Source organism: Polypterus senegalus, chromosome 17 (assembly GCF_016835505.1).
Source record: "Polypterus senegalus isolate Bchr_013 chromosome 17, ASM1683550v1, whole genome shotgun sequence".
Lineage (NCBI taxonomy): Eukaryota > Metazoa > Chordata > Cladistia > Polypteriformes > Polypteridae > Polypterus > Polypterus senegalus.
Window position 1 is genome coordinate 84,492,911 of NC_053170.1, and position 15,235 is coordinate 84,508,145.

Below are 15,235 nucleotides of genomic sequence, written 5' to 3' on the forward strand. Positions count from 1 at the left end.
AGGTCTTCATAGTCATTAAAGAAATTAAACACAAGAGCATCCCTTTAAAGTATCCTTAAATTAATCAGACTACAGCTAACCACAGTGCAGAGAGAGAGAGAGTCAAAGGATCAGTCTAGAATGACAGATGGATATGTGAGCCCATGCAAAATCAAAAGTAAACCTGGAGAACAGAACCCGTTCGACACTGGCTTAACATATTACCAAAGGGTACAGATGACATGCCCTTACTCTCAACTTGTCAGGCAAAGTAAAATTATGATGACTTAAGAAGACTGAATACATTTGCACTATATTGAGCTTTTTTGTGGTTTGTATAGATAATGCAGTTTTAACTATTAACAAAATTTTTTGCACAATATGATAGTTGCAAAGGTGTGCGATTGCCCTTGAAGGCATGCTGGTCATTGAAACGGCTTATTTAACATTCAAGTTTTTTTTTTCAAATTAAAATGTTTTTTTGGTTGTCTTAGTGTTTAAGGTAAACACACCATTATCCTTCACTTTTTACTTTGCGAAAGTAGTACCCAATTATGTTTATGTTCAAATGACTGTCACCTTGGTGTCATTTAGGATTATTTTGTCATTGGGCGGAGTGGTGGCTCTGAGGCTAGGGATCTGCACTGGCAATCAGAAGGTTGCCGGATCGAATCCCGTAAAATGCCAAAAGGGACTCTGCTCTGTTGGGCCCTTGAGCAAGGCCCTTAACCTGCAATTGCTGAGCGCTTTGAGTAGTGAGAAAAACGCTACATAAATGCAAAGAATTATTATTATCATAACCTGTGTAAACCTGTAGCTTCCAAAGCAGAGGTTTAAATATTTATGCAAACAATAACTCGGGAGTTTCCTTATTCAGTTAATTATCTGCAGAAAATGGCTTATTTTGAATTTGGAAATGTACTGTTACAGCATTAAAAAAAATACTGAACGGATATATGTGTACACTTGTTTTGTCATGAAGAAAACAATGACTTTCAAGGAGATTGAATAATTTTGCATGCCACTGTAGTATACATTCAATATGATAATTTTATTTATATAGCACGCTTCCCATGTTAACAATTATGCATCCATCCTCCCATCCTTTAACTTACACCATGTTAACTAAGGATGAGAGTGTTATATTCTAACAAGGTTAACAGAAGCTGAAAACTATCAAAAACAAACACTTTATTATTGGTACCAATAGGCAAGCAAAACTAAACATTTTTAGAAGGACTGCAGCTGGCCAGTCTACACTCCTAAACCCCACCACTTGACCATCTATACTACCTCTATCTCATCGACAGATAGTACAGCAACATCCATTTTGGTATAAAAATGTGTATGATACTTGCTGCATTTGATAAAGTTCATGTTCATATTTAGCATGCTTTTTTTTCCTAAAATTGATTACTTCTGAAAAACACAATGTATGAGATAAACCAGAAAGACACGTTCCCAAAATACTGTGTGTTTGAATTGAGAATACACGTCTCCCACTCACTTCACAGGTCATAAGTCCTGTCTGATGCTTACAAAGCTAACCATCTGTGCTACATCAGGAGATTTCCTAAAACACAATGGGCTTTGGTTGTAGGGCCAGAAGTTAACTGGATGTATCAGAAGTTCTATGTAACAAAGTACTTTACTATATAATTTAAAGGAGCTATAACTTTCAATGCTTAATTGTATAAACAGTGGGGCTACTACTCCAGGTTGTCATATACTTCCAGCTGTGCTTTAGAGCATGCATTTAGTATGTCAGTGCTAAACAAATGCACAACTTAAGAGCGTGTTGAAATGCTTGTCTTTCATGCAAAAAAAAAAAAAAAATAAATAAAAAATCAGTAGGTTAGTTTCAAAAATAATGTAGTTTATTAATACAAAAGTGTAATGTGTACTGTTTGAATTTATGCAAAGCCTTTAAGTATGTTAGTGGTCTGTTTGATATTTTTCTGAACAATTGTTAGCAAACAATCACATTGCTCTTTTGACTTGAATGTTTATATAATGTTTACATTTTAATATGTATACTGTTTACAAAAGACTGCAATACCTATTCAATTAACATTTAATGACAGTTATACCACTTCATTGTACTACTTCAGTAACAGTATTTGTATTCAATGTAAAAAAAATTGAATGGCTTTAAACTTCCTATTGTATAAATAACTTTCACCTTCAACATTCTACAAAATATCACACTACTTGTACTAACATTTAATGACTTAAATTTCTATTTGTTACCTTCACTGCAAACATTTTAATGCATACAGAACTGTAATTTATTTATATAAATAGAGTTACATCTAATAATGCATTGTATATTGAAAATGGTATTGAATTTCAGTATCTTTCTTAGTAACGCATCGATGACAGTTTGGCATTGTGACAACCCTACCTGGCAGACTTTAGAGCATTTGAAGAATAGAAACATCCCTCTGCAAAGGACATGCACACTGCAGACACTGTTGAATTGTTTTATCCTCTGCTTCTGCCAGTAAAGCAAGTCAATTCTGAAGCAGATATACAGTAATCCCTCGCTATATCGCGCTTTGACTTTCGCGGTTTCGCTCTATCGCGGATTTTATATGAAAGCATAACTAAATATATAACGCGGATTTTTCGCTGCTTCGCGGGTTCTGCGGACAATGTGTCTTTTTACTTCCTGTACATGCTTCCTCAGTTGGTTTGCCCAGTTGATTTCATACAAGGGACGCTATTGGTGGATGACTGAGAAGCTAACCAATCAGAGCACGCAGTTAAGTTCCTGCCTGCTGAATGCAGTGTTAACCAGGAAGTCTCGTCTCGCTCATTCAGCATCAACGTGTTTCGCTGTGTAAAGAGTTGTGCTCTTTTGTGTTTATCTTTGTGCGTAGTCAAGCCCTTCATTATGGCTCCAAAACGATCTGCTACTGCTTCAGGGGGAGTGCCCAAGCGCAAACGGAAGATGTTAATGATTGCCGAAAAGGTAAACGTTTTGGATTTGTTGAAGGCTACGATTCTTTTTATTTAAAAAGTAGGAAAGGAATATAAGATCTACGGCCGCAGTGTCCTTTTAACCAGGGTGCAAAACGAGTTGTAAGTGGATGTAATAAGGCAGTAGTCTGGATGGAATCTGCTTTAGGGATTTGGATTGAAGACTGCCAGAAGAAGAACAACGGCAGTGCTACACATTTGCCTGAAGAGGCTCCTTTAAGGGCTGTAACGCTCTCCTTTGTTGTGCAGTAAAATAAAACTCAATGTTATCGGACAAGTCATCGTGTCATTGTTGGTGAGTAACCATAATTAATTTTCTACTTACAGTACTTAGTACATGTACGTACGTTTAGTGTCACTGTACACACATTTACTGTATACTATTTTTCTTGTATTGTACGTATTTATTGCTGGTGGCATGTCTATCGTAATGGCTGTAACATATGTGATATCAGAGACCCTCAATATCTTTAGAATAATATTTAAGTTTTACTGTATATAAACAGTGTGTTTACATACATAATTTCAATGAATCTTACCTAATATCTAAGAGAATACAAAGGGATTATGCTGTATAACTCTGCGGGGAATATTTATAAACAGTGTGGGAGAGTTTATAAGGGCTTAAAATATATAAAAATAACCATAGAAACATATGGTTTCTACTTCGCGGATTTTCACTTATCGCGGGGGGGGGTCTGGAACGCAACCCCCGCGATCGAGAAGGGATTACTGTATTACTGTGTCTGAAAATGAATTACCCAATTCATAGTTTTCCAGTACTAAGATGAAAGAAACTCAAATCTTCCACTGAATTTTTTACAATACAAGGTAAAAGTTTTCAATCACAAGAAATCACACATTTTTAAAGATGACAGGATTGTTGCGGGATGTCCAAAAAAAACCCTCAGATTCTACAAGCACACTTCCATAGCACAGCACCTCAGCATTTTATGCTATCATGGAAAAAATACATGACAAACACAAAGTAAAACTAAGTTTCAAAATATATGCTGCACCCTCACAGAAACATCAAAAATGAAGTATTTGACCCCTATAAAATTGCAGATAGTGAACACCAAAATAAAAACATATTACCTAGTTACTAACATTTGCTCATTCTTGTAGTAGACAGCGACTGTCAAAATTTATTAGATTAAAAAAGTAAGAGTAAACATTTACCTTTTTGCATTTGTTCTGGAATTCCGATGGGACATGTAAGTAAGTGTTCTGTGCAAAAATATAGGCTGAAAGGGAAAAAAAAAAAAAAAAGGTTTACAAATAAGTTTCTATATTACATTTTGGTTATATGAAACTGAAGCATTACTTATAGAATACAATTATAAACTTGAGTAAATTACCATCTAATGAGCTTTTCTACTTATATTAATAAGATGGGCAACTATTTTTCCTTGGCACAATTTAAACTTCTGAATATCACATTAGCTTAACCTGTATACATACAAGTACTATGGTTGACTTTAGGCATCCTTTTATAACCTCGTTGTACCCTTTTGAAATGAGTATTTTTTAAACCATGCCACTGACTTCAGTTTACTCTGTTGGCTTTAACAATGACTCATATCTCAATCAAATTGTGTACATTTTGAATGAAATGGAATAGAAAGTTTACACACAACTGTACAGCCAAAAATAAGTCAGCAAGAACCCAGATCAAGTGCCTTGCTGAATACACACTTTGAAGAACGCACACCCTAATGGAGGCAAAAGTGGGGCATATCCAGTACTAGGTAGATGTACTTAATACAGTGGACACCGAGTGCACTTTTGCATCTTCACTTCAAATGTACTTACTGTAAAATGAAAACTTCCACTTCTTAGATATATGGGCTCAAACAACCATGGCTTATGTTTTAGTTTCTCTTTGCAGAAAAATATATTTGGGCAAAAAATAATCAATATCAAAACCAATCTTGCATATCTTAAATGCATAACGCTCCATACCCTGGCTGTATCTGACACTCGAAACAACGTGTTGGAATGTTTTATTCCTCAATGTGAACACTTCAAAATTTAGAAATTAGTGTTTACAATGTGAAAAATTGAAAATAATTCATTATATATTGTTAACTGCCAAAGGAGGAATGTTATCAGGAAGTAACAGGTGCTATTTCAACTGGTTTGTACAAAGTATAAATGTGAACAGCATGATTAAAAAAAAATGTTCTGGAAATGGATTGACATTCAACGTATTTCTAACAGTAATTTGAATTTTAAAGCGTATGTAGTATAAGAAGGACTGGAGTTAAACAGTTAAGAGGTGAACTCTCCCTTTAAAATATTTATCCTGATGCCAAAATGATCCTGCCTTTGTTTAATGGAACACAAAGATGCACACTCATCCTTAAATTTTCTGAGAGGCTACAAATTAACTTTAAACTGGGACCTGCAATGAACACCGAAATTCTTGATTACCACCCTAATTCCCAAGTAAAAATCAGATCAGTAATTCTTAAAAAAAAAAAAAGTCAAATTAAGGTTTTGTTTAAATTACAAATTATAAATGAAATCAGCATACAGATCACAGCATATTTTCTTTTTTACACACCGCAAATGTAAAATTAAACATTTATGTGCACCTCCAAAAATTCAAATTGGAATTCATGGTTACTGAAGACATTGCTCCATGTGAAGGCCTTTAACACCTTGAGCACAAATGGTGTTTTGAAGTTCATTATGCTATAAAATTACTATGACCCATCATATCTTGGCATTCCACCAACAGGTGTTACCCACTGTGATATCGATAGCTCAAATAGTTTCTTCCAGCATCTTAGCAAATTAGTCCTTACTGACTTTCATGGGGCTGCATGCTAAACCACTGGGTGAAGAAAAACTTCATCTGTTGATATTAAGATGCGAGTAACCACATGGGTTAAAATGTTTTCCCTACCATTAAATAAGTGAGAGGACTATCCAAAAATTTAAATCATTCAATCACCTGACCAGTAAGCCAAATCCACACCACTTGCTTCTGACTCAGGGAGGAGGTGGTTAAAGGCATTGCAGTATATAATTCTAACATAAATTATCAAGTCACTGTGAATTTCTGAAGTGGGCATACTGCGACCTAGTAATTGATTGTGTTGCATTTTATACAATGTTCTTATTTCAGCAAAGTCTCCGACGGTTAACATATTCCAGTGGATACAATGGGTTAATCCATTGCTTAGACCACTGGTGACAAATGCAAAATTGGCACAAGTGTTTTGGTTTGGGAATAAATCCACTCTGCTTTTTAAATAAATAAACAAATAAAAAGTACTCCTGTCCCCAGGACGGTTTACCAACCCAGAAACGACATAACTTATCCAGCTTGATATGATACAGTCCAGACAAATTAGAAATTGCAATTTAGGTGGCAACACACTGTTTATGTCCATTTTCAACTGATACAAATATTAGGTAAGGAAGACTTTACTGATAGCTACCTGCCCTCTCTTTCATCAGCAACAATAAAACTGATAAACGTTCTTCTGTTCATTGATTTTACCAAAAGCAAGATCCAACAAATATTACAGTATATACAAAAGCATCCCTTTGTAAAGCTCTCAGTTTCACGGAAATGTAATTTTAGTTAATCTAGAGGGCCATTACCTGATATTTTTGAAGAATGCTAAAAGTTAATTATTACAAATGATAATTTCATATTCTTGAAATGTACCTCACCAATAGCACTATGCTAAGAAAAAAAAACCCAAAAGGAATAAACACTAAACAAAAGGTTACAAGTTCAGCTTACCGTTATGATATTTCTAGTTCGAAGAAATCTGTATATTTGTGTTGGCTCTGCAAATGAAGAAAAATCTCCAAGTTAAAATAAATATTGCATACACACACATATATATGTACACATATACAAAATATACACAAATAAAATACAAGATACTTTCTAAACCATAAACTGCCAAATACAGCTTTAATTGTCAAGCAGTTTAAAAGTCTCTCTCTTCAACTTCAATGAATAGGCTTACTTACCTTTAATAACAAATTGTCACAAAGTTATAAAAAAAAAAAAAAAAACACACATTTGCATGATATAACAAAATGTCAGTGTAAACATTTAATATTTTAAGGTAATTTTAGTGTATTGCTTTGCTAACTGAATGAGCTAGAAAATCCTTCTGCCAAGGTGCCTTTACACCAGAACCCTTGACCCATCAGTATTGCAAACTATTGCACTATTTAGATAAAAATGCTACCACTTTATGGAATCCAAATCTTACTTTTAGAATGTAATTTGAGTGGGTTTTTTTTTTTTTAAAGTTTGTTTATCCTTGCACTAATTTTGCCATCATACATCTCCAGACACAATATACAACAGTACAGCATTTTACAGATGTTTGTGCACATCACTTCTAGGTATATGCTTTGCTGTACACCTATATTTTTCCATTGTAGTAACAGGTTTTTACACAATTCTCCAGCACACAGAAAAATGTATGATTCATAGCCAATTTACACGAGAGCTATTAAACATCCAATACAGCAAACAAAACTGGTTTTCATTTATCACTAAAGACTAGAAAATAGCAGCCATACTTCTGATTTTACTTTAGTTATTTGAACAACTCGTTTTTAAAGGTGTTATTTAATGTCTGCAATACTCATTTTAGTTAGCCTTGCCAACTTTACATGGTTGCTGACACACAATGCCTGAAACAATGAGGTATAACAAATTAAAAAAAAATAAATAAATAAATCCCTGTATGACATACTGTATTTGTTTCACCCATAAAGGGGATGAGGAAAGAAAAAAAAAAACCTGTTTAGTCCCATAATTATTCTTCGACAAACTATTCCAATGTGCATGACTGACCTGGTGTCTCCAACTTTCAAATTACCAAGTCAGATCTCGCATTACTGTACCTATTTTCAAGGCCGAGACTGTCTATTTTATTATTATTTTTTTTAATCTAGCCATGGAAATACCTATAGCTTATACTTGTGATTACAGCTTTACAATTAATCTATTTAAAATTTAAACCTTATTTGAACCTGTGCAATTACTACACTAAAAGTAGTGATTTTGTACCAGCAATATATATATATATATATATATATATATATATATATATATATATATATATATATATATATATATATATATATATATATATATAGAGAGAGAGAGAGAGAGAGAGAACCTCCAGTTGCTGTGCACATTTGTATTGGGTTTTGCTTCCAGTCTACTGAACATGAACTATGCATGCGTGGAACACACAGAAAAAACTGACCAATCAAAAGCCTCCTTAATCAGTGCCACTGCCATTTGTTTTGGGCTAATAGCCTAATGAAGTGTGTGCTTTCAGAGACAACAGAATAAGCTAATCTGTTGTTTATTCTGCCAATGTGAGTACAACAAAGGATGGGGGAAGTTTGTGAATTGGTACCCAAAAACCATCTGTCATTTGGCAGTACTCTGAACGATTGATGTCTCCACAGTGAAATCCAGACAGAGGGAGGTATTGTGCAAAACATGCAAAATTGAAGTTCCTATGCTGCGTGGAAAAACAAGTTATATCAACATCACAGACAAGACATACTGTAGAACTCTCCAATGAATGCATTTCAAAAAAGGTATATGCAATTTAAACTTCCGTAACAAAAAGGCCAACTGGGCCAAATCAAATAATATTGGTGTGCTTGTGAGTGGGACATCATACGCAAAAATGCTGAGGAGACATAAAATCACAGACATTCTCACATACAATATTACTGAGCAAAACACATGCTTCCTTTATATCAGCTTAACGACACAGTACATAAAGTGATGGACCTGAAAAGTCACTGCTTGCAAACTTTGCATTTCCCAGCAGATCATACAGGTGAAATCGCTGCTCTAGGCTTAAAAGAAGCCTGGGATGTGAGGGGGCTGTGCGAGTAGCATCTTATTTCCGTACCCACAGACAACAAATCTAACTTAGTCAAAGAGGTGGAGATGAATCAATGAACCAGATTACAGTTCTTTTCCACAGGCTTTACCTTCTAATTGGAAAGTTTAGGCAAAACGTAACCTATTACATTATTTTGAATAAAAAATTCTATTATTGTTTTTATTAAATGGCATCTATAACATTTGTGAATGCATATGCTCTTCGATGCCTTATATTAAAATCGGAGTGCAATGTAATAGCCACATATAATTTCTCACCTTAGCAACAGGACAGACATTAATGTTTACACTGTGGAGTGCATACACACTATTACATTTATTCTACAAACAAGGTCTAACTTTAAATATGTATTTAAATTCATCTAGAATGGTTTCTTTACAGTCACACTTTTACTAGTTAATTCTATAAAATATTAAGCACACATTGACAGAGTGTTAGTAACATGCAAGAAAATACTGGTTCACTGCTTTTCATTTTACTTAAAAATGAATACATAAAAATGGTATTAGCTAGGGCTGCAATGATTAGTCGACGTAATCGACGATGTCGACTACAAAAAATCGTCAGTGCGGAATTTTTTTTATTGTCGACAAGTCAAACAGAACCTTAAACAGAGGCTCCAGTCACAAAGAACGCCATTGGTTTTTGTAACTGAAATGCACTACATGGACGTCTGGGGGCAGTATCGTTTGTTATTGTTTGTCAAGATGCACACAGTTCTACTAACGCAAACATCCTGGAGCTGTGATGCTGCCGTCTCTCAAGAGGTAAGTTTTAGCGAAAAAAAAGTTGAAGTTACTGTCACGTGTTATCGCTGATGTTTGTACTATAATGTGTATATCAAGGTTTCGACAATGATAGTTAACCCTTAAACGGACACATACTTGGGGGTTAATGCACCCCTGGATGCCAAATATTTTTAGCTGCACTTTAAGTAAACATCACAATGCAGAAAAAAAATGTGAAATTAACAGAACCTGTATTTTTTTCATGCAGAGCATCACAATTATTGCAACACTAATCATTTTACACAGAGCAAAAGAATTGTAAAAACTATTTAAAAAAAACACTACTGTAACAATCTATTACTATATGTTCAATATGCAAATGAAGTCATTGATGAAATTCAGTATATCAACCAAGCCAACTGCGCTTGAACTGGCTGCATGCAAACACAAAGGGGTAAACACGGATTATTGCAGGCTCGTCTAGTGCAGCGGCTAAATCCCAGAGACAGTGTTGCTGCAGTTCTGCCGAGGCTGGCAGTGGTCGTGAGCTGGCTGCTCAACAAATATACGGCACTGATTGATCTGCTCCGGCATGCTGGCAAATTGCGGTTACGGGGTTCAATGAATGTACGTTGCCAAATATATGTCGCCGCATATACTCAGCTTTGGTGTGCTTCTAAATTGCACTGGAAACAGACTCTAGCTGGTTGCGGCGTTCAACAAATGTACTTTTCCGAATATACTCGGCTCCTGTGTGCAGGCAGTAATTCCCTTGTTACGTATTTTAGTCCATTATTTTTTTATTTTGGCATAATATAGTACATGATGTGATAAACTACAACACTTTTCTGTCAGAGTGTGATGATTAAAACATCTTTCTCGGTCTGCAAAATCATTCTTATGTATTCCAGCTACCTCTACTTCCTCTGAGCGTCTCTTCTCAGCAGCTGGGAACATTGTCTCAAAGAAGAGAGCCAGCCTCACACCAGAGCACGTCGAAATGCTCATGTTCCTGCACTGCAATCAGGAATATATGAACTGAATCTTTTATAAACTATACATTGTTTTATTTTATTTGAATTGAAGCTTTATTTAAACTTTTGGACTTTAAGACATACCAGTGGCCATTTTTGGTTAAGTTAAATGCACTTTTTGTGTTTAAAGACTATGTGCACTTTAGTTTGTATTGTTTAATGTATTTCTTTTTTATTGTGATGGTCACACTAATATTAAAAACATCTGATTATTTTCAAATTCATATGTTTCACTGATTATTTTAATTTGATTATTATTAAATTTTAATCGTGTTAATGTAGAGACATCAGGGTGACGTTCACAGGTAGATAGACGAGACAGATGAGGTAAGACATGCACTGGAGCCCACAACAGGATGTGCAACCACAGGTCGCAGGCATCAAAATAGTCAGGCATGAAATAATCGTGACTGAAAAAAAATTGAACGATTAGTTGACTACCAAAATAATCATTAGTTGCAGCCCTATTATTAGCTAGTTAAAGTTTAATATGAAAAAATACATCATAGAAAGCAATTTGGTCATTCTCTGGCCCTAGAAGTTCAATAATTTGTTACTTAAAAAAAATTGGGTTGATAAATATCGGTAAACATCACCTTAGTGCGATTATGCCATCATTTGCTTTTCTCCTTGAAGTTGCAATGCAAAACTTCAATACTTGCATATCACAGTTTAAATTGCAATATCTATTAAAATAATCGCAACAATACTTTTTTGATAAACCTGTGTAGTTCTTTGTGATCGTTTAATATTTTGTTTTGAATGTTAAATTTGTAGTTTTCTGATAAACACACTCATTTTTATTACTTTTGAAAACCGTGTTCAACTGCTTTGAGCAATCATGAGTGGTTTTGACTGGGTTTCCTAAGTATATTACACATAGAAAGATGCAGCATGCCTGGCTCTGCTTTCTATCATCCAGTGCCACCATTTACGTGATGGGCTGTTCCAATTGCTGAAATCTTTCAAAACGTGTAGTTTTCATGTGTGTCTTAAGGAAATCACATGTGTGATTAGCATTTCATGCTTTAGAGAGGTTCTGTGAGTAAAACAGTAAAAACTGCACATAGTTACAAATGTGCAGGTAACCTACATTAAAATATGCTTATTTATATTGAGAAAATCTGAACCTAGATATTTCGCTAAATTGATAGCCCCATCTTATACGAAAAACTTTATAGTATTTTAAAAAAAAAAGACTCAAAAATACTAATAAAGCTGCAAGCTTCTTTCTTCCAAGCACTGACAACTGATATAAACCACTCATGTACAGCGGTCCCCACTATAAACTGTTTTTCACATGCAGCACTCATGATTTGTAACAATGCCTTTGTTTTCATCTTTTACAATCTACTAATAATTGTTTGACCTTGAAATCAAACTGGAACATTTTAAACTGAACACATTTATTATATCATTTCATGATTATAAAATTTAAATATATATATTATAAATGTGAGCTGAATTCTGAAAAGGAAGATTTCAAGAGAAGACAATCTTGGTGTTCCTACTCATCCTTTTCTTAAAATTAAAATAAAGTCTGTGTCAATAACCTATAGCAATGATAAATACTCTATGCATCCAAATTCAGAAGAATTGCTTTTTTAACTGTTATGTATTTAAAATATCAATTTAAGTAATTAAAAATTGAACTGCACTAAAACAGTACTGGTTTCAATGTTAAAAAAATGCAATTACAAGGAAAAATGAGTAATATCCAGATTATTTTTTTTCTTTTTAATTGGAGAAATGGTCTTAGTATAAATCATTTCACTATATGTCACACTTTTGTTCATATTAGAGACGCACAGTGGAGACCAAATATGTTATAAACACAAAGACATGAAAGTCAAACAATGGCGTAAACCCTTTCTGTAGAAGGGGAATTATTGATAATTTTAATAATGAATGATAATTAGTTTTTCGATAGGCATGAAAGTCAGAAATGCAAGAGAGAGTTCTGTATATCATTTTTTGTTATAGATAAACACATTTTAAGCATCTGCAAAAAGAAAAATGACCCTAAAGGTGTATTGTTTTTATTTACATTAAATCAGTTTTATTTCCTTCCTTCAACTGCCACGTGATCAAGTATATTATACAGAAAGCCATGTAGTTTACTTGTTTCTTTTTTACAGTATGTCAAATATGACAACATATATAAAGATATGATCTAGTCCATAGTGACTAAAGCCATCTACAACACTACAACGCTTCATTTCTAATTGGGTACTGCAGGAGTTTTGATTTGAAAGAAAACTAACGTGGGAGTGACATTATAATCTAGTTGAATGTTTCTGCAAACCTATACCAAACTACATCCCCAACTTAAAGTCACAAACAAACTAAGAATAAAAAGCTTACCAGCAATTAAGAAACAGGAAGCTGAAAGATTTAAGGAGTTGCAACTCAGGTCCTCTAGTTCAGGAGGCCATTTATGTGGATTTTTTTTTCTTAAAACTTGTTTCACTGATTGCGTTAAACTATTATTGCAGTACTTAATATCTGCCAGAAAGTTCACAAACTGTACTATTTAAAATGTTTTCTTTATTATATAGTCTTGCACCTTCCTATACTGAAAGAGTCAAAGATGTAGTAAGCTCTCTTTCTCGGAGGTGGGGGTTGATTTGTTTTCAATCCTATTTTTGTAAAAATGTATCTATTTGTATGGAATGTTGTGCGATTATAAAAAAAAATCAATAAAAAAAAAAGATGTAGTAAGCTATCTTCACAAGTAATGCTACCCCTTTGTCTAATGAGAATTACATTCTCATCCAAAATATAATTTGGCTAGACAGATAATGAACTTGCGTTCTGGGTACACTGGTGGAAGATGCCTCTGGAAGGGTGAAAAGGCTCTTGGCCAGAGTGGAGGTGGACCTAGTTGTCATTGTCCACGTGGGACAAATGACATACATAAAAGAGTAGTCTGTCAGTTCTACAATCCAAATGGAAAGACTTAGGTACAAGACGGCCAAGGAAGTCTTCTCTGGAGCTCTGTCTGTGCCACGCACCAGTACAGGCAAGACTGAGGAGATCAGAAGGCTTAGTGTGTGGCTCAAATCTTGGTGTAGGGTGGAGTGGTATAGGCGTATGGGGCATTTGGACTCCTTTTGGAAGAGATGGGACCTGTTCTGCCATGATGTGTTACATCTGAACTGGAAGGGCATCAATGTGTTGGGGAGGCATATATGAGTAGGCTAGTCGAGGATTGTTTAAACTAGGGAAACTTGGGAGCACAGGGAGTTTTGGATAGGTCAGGTTTAGAAACGAACAAGGAGAAAAACAGTGTAAAAATAAAAATGAATAGTCATGTAAATTCTAACCCAACATTTAAATGTAAAACAAGTAACACACTAAAAATAGCTTGCCTTAATACTAGAAGTACCAAAAATAAAATATGCAAGCTGGAGTTGTATGTAGAGGAGCATAATTATGCTATTATAGCAATAGTGGAAAACTGGAAAAAATAAAGATTGGGAAGAACAGAGGGATGCACATTATGAGGAAGGACAGACAGAACAGAATGGGAGGTGGGGGTTGCTATTTATGTCAAATAGAATTTAAATGTGAGTCATCTTCAGTTGAATGATGAGCCCCATCTTAGTAAGAACACGTGTCATTGCCTGGAACACATTAGGGAATGAGATCTTACTTTAGGAGTGTGTTGTAGATCACCCAATGCAGACAGTAACTTCAATGCATGTCTTTTTACTTAAATTGACAAGGCAAGCTTACACAGGGTATTATATTCATGGGGGACTAACTACCCAAATATTAACTGGGATAACCTTGCAAATAGAGTATGAGAGCAGGAGTTTTTAGAAGTAATCAGTGACCGTTTTTTAACACAGAATGTTACATCATCAAGCAGGATGAAGCCCATCTAGATTTAGTATTTTGTAATAATCAGAATAGAATTGAGGGCATAGAGGTGACTGAACCACTAGGGTCAAGTGACCATAATACAATAATGATTTAGATAGGAATATACTGTAAGTAACAAGCTGGTTAAATGTGCAGATGATATAGGTAGATGGATTTGACAAATTTAGGATCAGTTGAATCATGACATTGATCATAATATTCTTAGAAATCGCCTTAGTCAATGGGTGGGCCTCTCTGGAAGTGTCTTAAATTGGTTTGAATCCTACCTGACAGGGAGTAAATTCTTTGTTAGTTGTGTTAATTACAACTCAAAGTCACATGATATTCTATATGGTATTCCACAAGGCTCTATCCTGGGTCCGCTGCTCTTCTCAATCTATATGCTTCCGTTAGGTCAGATTATCTCAGGGCACAATGTGAGCTACCACAGCTATGCTGATGACACACAGCTATACTTATCAATAGCACCTGATGACCCCGATTCTCTTGATTTACTAACACAATGTCTGACTTGTATCTCAGAATGGATGAATAGTAACTTTCTCAAGTTAAAGAGAAAACTGAAATCTTAGTGATTGGCAATAACGGATACAATGAGGCTATTGGAAATAAACTGGATACATTAGGATTAAAAGTCAAGACGGAGGTAAAAAGTTTAGGGGTAATTGTTGACTGTAATCTGAATTTTAAATCGCATATTAATCAG

At 34.7% G+C, this 15,235-nt stretch overlaps 1 protein-coding gene across 2 annotated transcripts in view; it reads right to left on the reverse strand.

The window, feature by feature from the left end:
• The window catches only part of LOC120517995 (polycomb protein SUZ12-like), a 48,111-nt gene that overhangs the window by 15,316 nt on the left and 17,560 nt on the right, over positions 1 to 15,235 (reverse strand). For both annotated transcript variants that reach the window (XM_039740540.1, XM_039740541.1), the window contains exons 2-3: positions 6,725 to 6,771; positions 4,144 to 4,208 (exon numbers count right to left, since the gene is read on the reverse strand). In XM_039740540.1, the coding sequence (XP_039596474.1) occupies positions 4,144 to 4,208; positions 6,725 to 6,771 (112 nt within the window). The remainder of the gene's footprint in view (positions 1 to 4,143; positions 4,209 to 6,724; positions 6,772 to 15,235) is intronic.